This window comes from Citrus sinensis, chromosome 4 (genome assembly GCF_022201045.2).
Source record: "Citrus sinensis cultivar Valencia sweet orange chromosome 4, DVS_A1.0, whole genome shotgun sequence".
Classification (NCBI taxonomy): Eukaryota; Viridiplantae; Streptophyta; class Magnoliopsida; order Sapindales; family Rutaceae; genus Citrus; species Citrus sinensis.
In genome coordinates, this window is record NC_068559.1 from 7,770,904 (window position 1) to 7,785,763 (window position 14,860).

Here is a 14,860-nt window from a genome sequence, read left to right on the forward strand (position 1 = left end):
TAAATAGAACAAAAGATGAAGAAAGATAAGAAACTGTATGAATTGAAAAGATTATTACCTAATTAACCTAACCTTTAAAGAGCTTATATATTGCCATGCAAACATATATACGGTTGAACTTTGCCAATTGGCATATATGCATGCACCATGTACTAACAATCAATTCAAAATTATTAAGTAAGGTATATATTAAAATAGACAGTGGTAAGAGCATATACATACCTCCACACTCCCTCTTTTAATCTGGTAAATGCATGCAAGTGACGATCAATTATCAGTAGGTAAAATTTCACCATCACAATCACATGCAACTATAGTATTATTAAGAGGAAAAATTATTACCTTAAATAATTCTAACATAATTTCAAAAATTAAAAGTTCAATTTAACACAACATTATTTCATCACTACAATTTCAAAGATTTAATGTCAAATCTAACATAATTTTAAAAATTTAAAGTTCAATTTAACACAACATTATTTCATCACTACAATTTAGAGCCAAAATACAAATCAAGTATCATCATTATTATCTTCATTACGCTGCTGTAACTGTTGGAAATTCTCACTTTGAGATCCTTGATAAGTCATCGAAGGAGAAGAATAATGCAACTGCGAAGTATACGGTGGGACTGGTTGCTATAATACATAAAAATAAACATCATATTACATTACAAAAATATTAAAATATATGTATTCATTAACGATTTATAAACAACAACTTACTGTATGCCAATTATAAGGAAATGGTTGATAAATGTTGCTTACACCGAATTGGGATTGGTACATAGGTACCTAATCAAATAATAAAATATATGTAAAATTCATATAAAAATCTTAAAACAAAAATTTAAATAATTTAATTCTTACATTATAATAGCCCATAGTGCCGCATTGGTTGAGATTTCCGTACATAGTACTTCCTTCTTGTAGCGTCTACATATGCGCAATCTTATACTTAATTACATATCCTCGAAATAAAAGAAAATTTTAAACGCATCAATTCACAAAATTTACCGTGGCTATGTTGCTCCCTTGTGTGGAGATTTCATTAGGCACATGATAAGATGATGGGGCAGTTTGTTGTAAATCCTACAAGATTATTAAAGACAATTAAACTAAGACCAAATTAATTAGAAAATAGATATTTGTTTTTAATCATACCTTATTTTTTTGTGCGAACTTGTTCTTTTGAACGGATTTCTTTCGAATCGAAGATTCTTTCCTCAGGCAAGGTGGACGGCCTTTACGACGTGTCACTACTGGATCATTTAGTGCAAGCTGAACATTGTTGCTGCCACAACTTACTTCGCCAATAACAGTTCTTTCCACACTCTCACTGTTAATTTGTTTATTGCTGCTACAACTTGCTCCACCAGTACTAGTTTTTCCCACACTTTCACAACGAATTTGCTTGGGCAGATCCTTCATTGCTTTCTCAATCCAATCCAACACCGTTTTATAGCTATTTTCATCATCAGAGGCTACGTCTGCAACCTCACTGAAAGCGTTACACATTTTTTCATATCTTTCTTGTTGGATGGTCAAATTCTGCACACCATAACAAACTTTCAGCTTACTATAACATCTCCTCACATCTTTTCTCCACCTTGATAAAATGTATCTTTCTGGAAGTAATTCAACTGAGTTACATATCAGCACTGCAAGGGCATGTTTGCAAAGAATCCCCCTAAACTGGAATTTTGAACATATACAAGTAACTTCACACTCAGCTTCTTCAAAAACAACCTCAAAGAAGCCTCTCCGACCTTGCCCAAATGATTCAATTATTTGATATATTGATCCCACAGAATCCGAGATATCACAATACATCAGAGCAGTCAATTCTTCTTGAAATTCTTTAAACTTGGAAATGGTGTACACTTCTTCAACTTGCCTCTCCATCTCATATCTTGATACACATGGTGTCCTTTTACTAAAACACTTGGCATCTGCTTGCCATTCTAATTCAGCTTTCCTCCTCAATGCATTTTCATATTGCTTTACAAACTGTTTCAGATTTGTTTTTGAGTTAACAAATCCATCGAAAAATGCATTCATACTTTCACTTCGCTGAGTTGTTGACATTCCTGCCCAAAAATAGCCTTTTAAATAGCATGGGACCCAACAATGCCTCTCCTCGTATAAACCATTTAACCAATCATTATCCCACAAATCATATTCTGTAATCATGCAATGCCAAGCTTCCTCAAACGCATCAGAACTCAGTGAATCATATACAGCAAAGAGTAGGGAAGATATAATACCTTCACGTTCTTTGAAAGCCCCTAACTTCTCAGGCACCTTCTTCATTATGTGCCATAAACACCATCGGTGCCTAGTAGTAGGAAAAACATTTTCAATTGCCTTTTGCATTGCCCTGTCTTGATCTATAATAATACCAAGGGGAGGAGAATCAAACATGCATGATAGCCACGCCTCAAATAACCACGTAAATATCTTCGTATCCTCGCGTGAAATCAATCCGCATCCCAACAAAATAGACTGTCCATGGTGATTAACTCCAACAAAGGGTGCAAATGGCATGTCATACTTGTTGGTCAGATATGTAGTGTCAAATGTGATGACATCTCCAAAATATTTGTAAGCTGCCCTACTCCGCGAATCTGCTCAAAACACATTCTTTAATCGATCCTCTTCATCCAAATCAATGGTAAAAAAAAATCCATTATATTCTGCTTACTTTTTCTGGAAGTACTTTAAAAGTGTCATAGCATCTTCTTCCTCAAGTTGTACTCGCCTTGTTTTGTCAACAAAATTTCTACAATCTTTTTCTAAGAATGGCACATTTTCATATCCACTAGCTCCAACAACAATAGAATTGAAATTTTGGGCTATTCTAATTCCTACACAATCATTCATTTCAATTCGCTTTTTAGCGCTTGTACTAATTCTGCAATTGCATGGGAAATACCTAGCTTTGTCTGGACTCAATCCATGGTTGTGCTGAAGATTTAAAGTTCGAAGAACCCATTTTCCATCTTCATTTAAACAACCTCCAATTTTTGCATCACAACCATTTTTCACGTTCGGTTTCGGCTTTAATGCATTAGCAGATTTACTTTCTGACTTGCCGCTACACCCACATGCAAATGTCGCATATTTTACAATTCCATCGGTCCCCTTCTTAGTACTTCGAACCTTCATAGGAAACCCCTCTTGTTTACCATAAGCTTTGTAAAATGCAAACATTTATTCATGATTATCAAAAAACATTCCAAGAGCTGGCTCACATTTGTTCGGTTCCACAATTTCATTTACATCGTTAACTCTTGTTTCTTGCAACTCTTCAAATGCATGCTCATTTTCCAAATACTCCATTTCTACAAAATAATTAACATTTGTATTAAGAAACTTATATAACATTTTTTCCAGTAACGAAAATTCCTAACAATTTAAATAAATAAAACACATCCACAAATTTTTATAATTTATTCCATTATCTCCAACAATTTAAATTATAAAATCCTAACAACTTAAATATATAAAACACATCCGGAAATTGTTATAATTTATTCCATTATCTCCAACAATTTAAATTATAAAATCCTAACAACTTAAATATATAAAACACATTCGGAAATTGTTATAATTTATTTCATTATTTTCAGCAATTTAAATTTAAAAAAATCCTAACATATATAAAACACATTCAAATATTGTTATAATTTATTTCATTATTTCCAACCATTTAAATTTAAAAAATCCTAACATATATAAAACACATTAAAAAATTATTATAATCTATTCCATTATTTCTAGCCATTTAAATTAAAAAAATCATAACAATTCATAACAATTTAAATATATAAAAAATAAAAATCTACGAATTTTTGCAATTTAAATTAAATATTCTAACCATTTAAACATCTCTCACCTCTATTTGTAGATCTAGATCTAATTTATTCCTTGTGATAACTGAGATGCACAGACAAAATTTGTGAGATGCTGAGACAAAATTTGTGAGATGCTGAGACAGAATTTGTGAGATGCTGAGACTGGAACTCGTTTGAATTTTGCCTTCCTGAACACAAAGAACTCTCGTACTCAAATGAGAGAAATTCACGTTCTCAAATGAGAGAAATGGAGAGAGACTACAGAACTAAAAAGTAATCTCCCTTTCATTTATTTTCGTTACTTTTCTTTATTTCTTTTGATTATTTTATTCTTTAAATTCAAAAAGTAACAGACAAAGGGACAAAAGCTGCTTCATTCACGTGCCCATTTTTGGTTTCCATTAATCCCACATGACAATTTTTTTCTGTCGTCCCTTTGTCTTCATTTCGTTCAAATAGCAGAACTCTTATTATTATTATTATTATTATTATTATTATTATTATTATTATTATTATTATTATTATTATTATTATTATTATTATTATTATTATTATTATTATAATCATTATTACTAAAATTTATTTAAAGGAAAATTATCAATCATATACCTTTATATTGTCCTATTATTAAAAATATTACAAAACTTGTTATATCATCTATCCATCCCAAATTTACAATATGTATAAATCATCTACCAAATTGTTAGTTTCTATTAAAAAATTAAGAAAATTGTAGTAAATCGACCATTAAGCCCTCGAAACTTAATTTAATGTTAAAAGACATAGGGACATTATTAGCCATATATCCTTAGTTTATCCTGATAAAACAATAGTACAAAATTTTGAATTTATTTGATTTTTCATCATAAGTTTGTAATTCATATCAATTGTCTACCAAAATATTAAAATTGTTAGAATACTTAACAAATTTTAAGTAAAATGACCATTTTACCCTTGAATTCAAGGCATTTTTTTACTTTACACCACAAATAAATGAAATAAAATTTAGCTATTTTTAATTATGAAATCGAACTTAATGATTGGATTGATAGGAAGTTTATGAATGAGGTTAGGGTAATTTGTGGATTTAATATGATTATGTAAATCTGTGAAGATAAATTAGAATTTTTTTAATAAAGGAAAAAATAGAGTTTTAAGCGTATTTAATTGAAAATTGGATATAAGGATAGTTTTTATTTTATACTTTAAACTATTATTTTATTTTGTATTTAATATGTTAAATGTCTAAATTACCCTTACGTCATTAATTATAAATGACAATTAATGTTTTAGTGGATGGTTGATACAAATTAAAAATGTTAATCCAAGGAAGGAGAATTCCATCCTTACTTTAAGATTCTCATTCCTTATTCTTAAATTTGGTGAGCCCTACTAATTTCATTCTTATTCTAAGAATATAAAAAGAAAATAAACAAGGGAATAATTCTTTTTTCTCTATTTTCATTCATATCCTCAATTAGTAACATTATAAGATGAAAATAAAGACAAATTCAGTTATGATGTATTGTTGTATTAAGATTAGAAAAACAACTGATTGACAACCATTTCCAGAATTATGCTAATTGTATATTTTCTTTTTAATTTTTTTATATATACACAATTTCCTTCTTAAAATTTTATCACAAGTAAATTGAGTCTTGGTTATTATGAATTAATAATGGATTAATCTATTTTAACTTAAATTTTTGTACAAATTTTGAATCATTTTCTTTTACGCAATTCAATGATAAATATTGAGAGTCAAAATAGCATTTAATGATACCGCTATATATATTATAAAAGTTATAATTTTTTTTTTTTTTTGGAATAAGTAGGTGAGATGCACTAGATGACTAAGTTATAGAATTAATGTGCAGAAAATTAATGCGCAACCTTTTTTTTTTTCTCAATTTTAGTTGAAATCTGCGGGGTGATGAAATGGCCATCAATGGGCAGCTGTCCTGTCATTTAAGCAACAGGTTTATGCAAATTATACCAATTACTAATTAATTGGTTTAAAAATATTATTTTATGATAATTATATAGCTTTTCATAAAAAAGCAGGAAAAATCTAATGTAAACCAAAAAATTAATTTATTTATTTATAATCTTCCAACTACAAACCATGGATAATCTATAATTAACATTATTTTATTAATTATTATTATTAATCACAAATAGCTAAATTAATTAATATTAGTTAGAAGATGATGGAGAATTAATTAATTATTTATTTGGGTTTGGGTTTGGGTTTGGGTTTGGACATGAAGCTTGACGATGTGGAAACAAAGTTTCTGACTAATTGAATATTATTGATAAGTCCAAATAAACGATTGTGCCCTTTTTTACTAACAGTAAATATCATTAATTTACTAAAAAGCAAACCAAAAACATTATTTGATAATAAGATTCCTATAGTCTAAATAAGGAAAATAAAACAAACGGCATCTAAATTTGATATTGAAAAAAACAAAAATCCTAAAAGCAATAAGAAAGATAGCAAAATAACTTAAAACTACAAAAAACCACGAAGAAATGAAATTTCAGTCTTGCCTAGGGGTACAACAGAGTTAGAGTTCTAAGTTTGGTACATCTCATCGCAAGATTCGAAACATCTATATCTATATATATATATAAAGTTGGGACTTGAGGAGGTGATGTGGCATCACCATTTCTCGTCATCTCATATTCTCTATTATCTAATAAATTGGTTGAAATTAAAAAATAATTATATTACAAAATATTAAAATAGAAAATAATTATTAGATTATAAATGATTACATGTCTTTTTCTCTTTCTATTTAAATTCAACAATATGTAACCATTAATAATAATTAATTATAAGTCTTGAAACATTCATTTATTTTATTATGCCAACAATTAAATTTTAGTGGCTTAAAATACATCAATTAATTAATATTAATAGATGAAGGAAGGTTCCTTCATCTTCCCTCAACAATGCCATTAGAGCCTAATTTTAATGTCATAATTTCATATTTAATTATTCAATCTTTTGTTTGGTGCATTTTGGCTTCTTCAAACTCTATAAATATTAAGTAGTTAAGATTTGTGGCATCATTATTTCTCATCTTTTTATATTCTCTATTATCTAATATATTGGTTGAGATTAAAAAATAATTACATTACAAAATATTAAAAATCTATATCTATCTATCTATATCTATATATAAAGTTGGGACTAGAGGAGGTGATGTGGCATCACTATTTCTCATCTTCTTGTATTCTCTATTATCTAATAAATTGGTTGATATTAAAAAAATAATTACATTACAAAATATTAAAAATAAAAAATAATTATTAGATTATAAAAGATTATATGTCTCTTCCTCTTTCTATTCAAATTCAATAATATGTAACCATTAATAATAATTAATTATAAGTCTTCAACCATTAATTTATTTTATTATGCCAACAATTAAACTTTAATGGCTTAAATATATCAATTAATTAATATAGGAAGGAATGTTCCTTCATCTTCCCTCAATAATGTCATTAGGGTCTAATTTTAATGCTATAATCTCATATTTAATTATGCAACCTTTTGTTTAGTGCATTTTGGCTTCTTCAAACTCTATAAATATTAAGTAGTTAAGATTTGTGGCATTATTATTTCTTATCTTTTTATATTCTCTATAATCTAATATATTGGTTGAGATTAAAAAATAATTACATTACAAAATATTAAAAATAGAAAATAATTAGTAGATTATAAAAGATTACATGTCTCTTCTTCTTTCTATTTAAATTCAACAATATATAACCATTAATAATAAATTAATTATAGTTTTGAAACATTCATTTATTTTATTAAGCCAACAACTAAACTTTAGTGGTTTAAAATACATCAACTAATTAATATAGGAAGGAAGGTTCTTTCATCTTCCCTCACCAATACCACTAGGACCTAATTTTAATGTCATAATTTCATATTTAATTATGCAACCTTTTATTTAGTGTATTTTGACTTCTTTAAATTATATAAATTTAAGTATTTAAGATTTGTTATGTTTGGGTTCTTTTTTATTATTTAACCAACATTCTCTTTAGAAATGTTCTTGTGTTTTTATTTTTTGACTTATTTAAATTTTTTGTATTGTGTGCTTCATAGAGTATTCTTTTCTTCATGAGTTAAATAATGATAAAGATAGTTGGATAATAAGGGTTAGGCTTTGTAAAATGTGGGAGTCTGTTAATATCAAAAAGAATGGAGAGTTAATTACTGTGAACATAATTTTTATTGATGAAAATGTTGTGTACACTTAACTATACACATTAATATATATTTTTAAAGTTAACAAAAAAATAATTAACTTTCATAAATAACATTAGTTTTATAAGGCTGCGTCATCTTTAAAAAAATCAATTTATATTTTTTATCAGTTTTATCAAGTGTAAAGTAATAAAAAAATAATACTAAATTCTTTTTTTAAAGCCGCACGAAGTACGGTTCTATTTCCTATATATATATATAAAACTGGGACTTGAGGAGGTGATGTGACATCACCATTTCTCATCATCTCATATTCTCTATTATCTAATAAATTGGTTGAAATTAAAAAATAATTACATTACAAAATATTAAAATAGAAAATAATTATTAGATTATAAATGATTATATGTCTTTTCCTCTTTCTATTTAAATTCAACAATATGTAACCATTAATAATAATTAATTATAAGTCTTGAAACATTCATTTATTTTATTATGCCAACAATTAAATTTTAGTGGCTTAAAATACATCAATTAATTAATATTAACATATGAAGAAAGGTTCATTCATCTTCCCTCAACAATGCCATTAGAGCCTAATTTTAATGTCACAATCCCATATTTAATTATTCAGTCTTTTGTTTAGTGCATTTTGGCTTCTTCCAACTCCATAAACATTAAATATTTAAGATTTGTGGCATCATTATTTCTCATCTTTTTATATTCTCTATTATCTAATATATTGGTTGAGATTAAAAAATAATTACATTATAAAATATTAAAAATCTCTATCTATCTATATATATATATATAAAGTTGGGACTAGAGGAGGTGATATGGCATCACTATTTATAATCTTATTGTATTCTCTATTATCTAATAAATTGGTTGATATTAAAAAAATAGTTACATTAAAAAATATTAAAAATAAAAAATAATTATTAGATTATAAAAGATTATATGTCTCTTCCTCTTTCTATTTAAATTCAATAATATGTAACTATTAATAATAATTAATTATAAGTCTTCAAACATTAATTTATTTTATTATGCCAACAATTAAACTTTAGTAGCTTAAATATATCAATTAGTTAATATAGGAAGGAATGTTCCTTCATCTTCCCTTAATAATGCCATTAGGGTCTAATTTTAATGCTATAATCTCATATTTAATTATGCAACCTTTGGTTTAGTACCTTTTGGCTTCTTCAAACTCTATAAATATTAAGTAGTTAAGATTTGTGGCATTATTATTTCTTATCTTTTTATATTCTCTATAATCTAATATATTGGTTGAGATTAAAAAATAATTACATTACAAAATATTAAAAATAGAAAATAATTAGTAGATTATAAAAGATTACATGTCTCTTCTTCTTTCTATTTAAATTCAACAATATATAACCATTAATAATAAATTAATTATAGTTTTGAAACATTCATTTATTTTATCAAGCCAACAACTAAACTTTAGTGGTTTAAAATACATCAACTAATTAATATAGGAAGGAATGTTCTTTCATCTTCCCTCACCAATACCACTAGGACCTAATTTTAATGTCATAATTTCATATTTAATTATGCAACCTTTTATTTAGTGTCTTTTGGCTTCTTCAAACTATATAAATATTAAGTATTTAAGATTTGTTACGTTTGGGTTTTTTTTTATTATTTAACTAACATCCTCTTTAGAAATGTTCTTGTGTTTTTATTTTTTGACTTATTTCAATTTTTTGTATTGTGTGCTTCATGGAGTATTCTTTTCTTCATAAGTTAAACAATGATAAAGATAGTTGGATGATAAGGGTTAGGCTTTGTAAAATGTAGGAGTCTGTTAATACCAAGAAGAATGGAGAGTTGATTACTGTGAACAAAATTTATTGATGAAAAGGTTGTGTACACTTAACTATACACATTAATATATATTTTTAAAGTTAACAAAAAAATAATTAACTTTCATAAATAACATTAGTTTTATAAGGCTGCATCATCTTTAAAAAAAATCAATTTATATTTTTTATCAGTTTTATTAAGTGTAAAATAATAAAAAAATAATATTAAATTCTTTTTTTAATGCCGCACAAAGTGCGATTCTATTTCCTAGTATTTATATAAAGTTGGGACTACAAGAGGTGATATGGCATCACCATTTCCCATCTTTGTATATTCTTTATTATGTAATAAATAGAGAAATTTTTTTTCAGATTTGGCTTTTCATCTTCTCATAATTAATTTCACTGTTATTACACAATCAATATGTAACTGTTCATTAAAAGACCCACTATCTTCTCTAATTGAAACCTTCTTAATCATAAATTAAGCATTAAACAATAATTTATAAACATTTTTAATCACTCTTTTCCTCTGCCTCGCCTTAATTTATAAATAACAACAAAAAATATGATATCCCACGTAAACATAAACACAACATAAAAGAACAGAAAATAACAATGGCTCTAAAACATGTGTTTTTCATTTTGGCCCTCACTTGCTTGATCATGGCAAATATTGCAAATGCAACCAGCAAGAATGATTGTCTCAACAACAATATGAAACCAAGCTAGGATCTTGCAATAAGACTTGAAGATAGCAGAGGCCTAACATAGTGCCGAAACGCATTAATGGAGCTGAAATCATGCTCAAATGAGCTTATTATATTCTTCCTTAATAGCCAAGCTGATATTGGCTCTGATTGTTGCCGCACTGTTGATATCATCACCGGTAATTGTTGGCATGCAATGCTCACCTCTCTCGGATTCACTGTCGAAGAAGGGAACATAGTGAGAGGCTACTGTGATGCATCTTCTGCTCCTTCTCTAGGTAGCCTCGCGGTGATATATTAGCCTCAGGTTTCCAAGGTTTTGGCTTAGACAAGGTGCATTTATGGCATTTCTATTTCCGTGGTGTTAATTAGCTAATGTAATTTTAAATAATTAAAAAAGTCTTTTTGGTTTTAGCTTTGCTTTATTTTTTTCATGTTTTCTTTTGGAAGTCTTGCTTCTTAATCGAATAGAATAAATCGTTAAAAGTAGAATAAGAAAAAAATGATAATACTAAATTCTTTTTTCAAAACCGCGCGAAATGTGATTCTATTTCCTAGTATATATATAAAGTTGAGATTTAAAAAACTGATGTGGCATCACTATTCCTCATCTTTTTATATTCTATATTATCTAATATATTCAACAATATGTAACCATTAAAATAATTAATTATAAGCCTTAGAAACACTCATTTATTTTATTATTCCGGCAATTAAATCTTCTTGATTTAAAATACATCAATCAACTAATTAAAATAGGAAGGAAGACTCCTTCATTTTCCCTCAACAATATATAAAGCTGAGACTAAAAGAGCTGATGTGGCATCACTATTCATCATCTTTTTATATTCTCTATTATATAATATATTCAACAATATGTAACCATTAAAATAATTAATTATAAGCCTTAGAAACATTCATTTCTTTTATTATGCCAGCAACTAAATCTTCGTGGCTTAAAATACATCAATCAACTAATTAATATAGGAACGAATGTTCCTTCATTTTCCCTCAACAATGCCACTACCAGGGCCTAATTAATATAGGAAGGAAGGCTCTTTCATCTTCCCTCAATAATGTCACTACCAGGGCCTAATTTTAATTTCATAATCTCATATTTAATTATGCAACCTTTTGTTTAGTGCCTTTTGGCTTCTTCAAACTCTCTAAACACTAAATATTTAAGATTTGTTATGTTTGGATTTTTTTATTATTATTTAACCAACATCCTCTTTAGAAAGATTCTTGTGTTTTTATTGCTTGATTTATTTAAATTTTTAGTAATGTGTGCTTCATGGAGTACTCTTTTCTTCATGAATTGAACAATGATAGAGATAGTTGGATGATAATGGTTAGGCCTTGTAGGATGTAGGAGTCTATTAATACTAAGAAGAATGGAGAATTGATTAGTGTGGACATAATTTTTATTGATGAAAATGTTGTATAAAAAATCCATTCTCCTATTATTTTCTCTAATTATCTTTTTTTCCCTAATTGTAGTTTTTTTTTTCATAGGAAAATCCAATGCATGCAACAATCAGGAAAAAATTAGTGATAAGGTTTAGGCACATGTTGAGTGAGGGTTCTTTGTACAATGTTACGAATTTGAAAGTTGTTTCAACTACAGGTGAATCCACTTTCAAATCAATAAAATTATTTTCTTGGTTATAACATCGCTTAAGAGGTTAGAAGAAGGAACTGTTAAGATTCCGATCAATGGATTCCAATTTGTATCTCCGAATTTGATTGATTTACGTATGAATGATAACACAATCATCTCAGGTATTTATTTTAATTATTAATATTTGTTAATCTTTAAGTGTATATTAGAAATTATTGATTCTTATGTTTTAACATGTTTATGTTATTTTTCCATGATATTACAGATGTTGTTAGAAGTTTATATAGTGTTGATGGTATTGATATCGTTGGAACTAGTTAGAAAAAAAAAGATATAAAAGTTCTAACAAATTAATAAGATGAATATGATTAAGAAAACTATGATTATATGTTTTTTTAGTTATTATTTATCATAAGAATTGATCGACAGTTTGATTAAACTAATCTTATTAGTTATTACCTAATTTTTAATTTTCTTTTTCAATGAATACATTCAATATTTGTTGAAGAAAAACCGTTAAAAGTACAATGGAAAAGGATATAAGCCTTAGAGATTATTCAACGTATTCACAAGAAAAAATGATAATACTAAACTCTTTTTTCAAAGCCGCGTGAAGCGCAATTATATTTCCTACTAAACTCATCCCACTCAACCAGCTTACATCAGAGTTCCACCACTTCGCTTATCTGTTTTAACTGTTGTTTCTACTGATATGCCTTCAAACTGTCAACTATTCCTTTTATCTCAAGTTTTCATTACAATATATTTCAACCGTAATCAATTAACATATATGTTTCATCTATAATCAAGTAATAGGTAAGCATTAAATTCAAATCTGTAACTAATATAATCATTATACCATAAGTATCTATAACATAAATCTAGCCATGGCTTCTCGAGTATCAGCATCTATGCATAGACTACCTATTCTAATAGTTGTGGTAAGACCCCAGTATAACTGCCAGAGTTCAGATGTAACTACCACAGCTTCTGGGATCCTTTTGGCAAAAAAAATCTAGCGTTGATTAGCTAGTCTAAAAGGAGAAGTAGTAGCTACAATTTGGAAAAATTTTCAGACATCTTCAACCTTGCCATCCATCTCCTCCAAATCTATCAGGTCTTTTTTATTTTAGCATTATACTTGTCAATGACCCTTCTCTTTCTACTTGGAGAATTAAACGAATTTTAATTCAAATTGTTTTATTAGAAGGCTATTAACTAATTTTGAAATTAGATATACACATATATAATATATTTTTAATTAAATAAAAATAAAAAGCCTAATTTTAGAGAGAAAATCACTTACTTCAATGAGAAGAATGAGAAGAATGAGAAGGAACAAAATTTAAGAGAGAGGCTGGCTCTATTAGCAGTAGTGGAAGTGGAAAGTTTTTCTAAGAAAATGTCAAGATTGATGTTTGTTAAGTTTATTTATTCGTTGAGGGTAGTGGAATTGTGAATTTTTTGAACACATACACTACATGGGAGGGAAGTTTCAGAACAAACTTATAAATACTAACAAAATGAATGCAGTTAACACATATTAACTAATTTTGAAAATAGTTTATACACATGCATTAATATACTGTTGATTTATTTATTTTAATTATTTATACTTTTTTCAAACATAATTATAACTTATAATTACTTACTTTCAACAAGTGCAACTAATCCAATTTTTGAACTTTTTTTCTATTAATTAATAACCAATCAAATAACAATGAAAATTAATATTAACTAATCAAATGTTAAAAAATAAATGAACATATACAAACACAAAATTATTAACTATGGTACACATCTTACATGTTTAGTAAAAGTGTTCAATATAGATTATCACCGTCTTAATCAGCTGTCAACCTCAACTAGCTCGTCATACATGAACTAATTCCTTCAAACATTGTATTATATTTCTTGCTTCAGAAAGACAAGTAAATTTATCCTTTGTACCTTGTTATATTCATATGATTAGCAATGAAGCCTTACATATCGTTTGTTACATGCTATTTATCATATACTAGTATTTGAGAATGATAAGAATGATTTGTCATCGAAAAGTATGTGCAAAGTATATTTCACCAGCTTTAGTATAAACACATTAATGTGGCAACGAAGTCTTTATAATAGGATACATCTAAATCTTTCTAAATGAGATACTCAAAGAATTTATTAGACTTTTGTGAAGAACTTGAAAAGTGAACTAAGGCATTAGAGTTTAATAGTAACAAATTTTTATTGGGCTTTTTGACGTTTATTTATGTTTAAAATATTTTTATTGCTTGTTTAGGAAGCTGTTATGAAAGGTAGGATAAAATAATTATTTAAAAGTTATCACATAAGCTGTATTACATCAACGTGGATTGTAAATCAAATAAAAAAATCTTTTTTTCAAGTTAAATTAGTCCTAATTGATTTTTGGTCCTTAGTATATTAGGCTTAATGTACATCTTGGAAGTTATACAGCTGTCATAACTTGCCGTATCAAGTGATGAACATTTCTTCCATTTGATTTTAATATTATTTCTTCACTCTAAGGTTTTTGCCAAGATTCTTCACTTTATACCGTACAAACAAAATTTTGAATATGTTCCAATAATCTATATTTTAATG

At 27.2% G+C, this 14,860-nt stretch overlaps 1 protein-coding gene across 1 annotated transcript; it reads right to left on the reverse strand.

Moving 5' to 3' along the window:
• Positions 1-512: 512 nt before the first annotated feature.
• On the reverse strand, positions 513-3,341 carry LOC107174316 (protein FAR1-RELATED SEQUENCE 5-like). The gene is made up of 6 exons (XM_052439849.1): positions 3,254-3,341; positions 2,704-3,193; positions 1,164-2,613; positions 1,017-1,091; positions 726-794; positions 513-638 (listed from the first exon to the last, which is right to left on the reverse strand). The coding sequence occupies exons 1-6, from the start codon at positions 3,339-3,341 to the stop codon at positions 513-515; spliced, it is 2,298 nt and encodes a 765-aa protein (XP_052295809.1).
• Between the last annotated feature and the right edge of the window lie 11,519 nt (positions 3,342-14,860).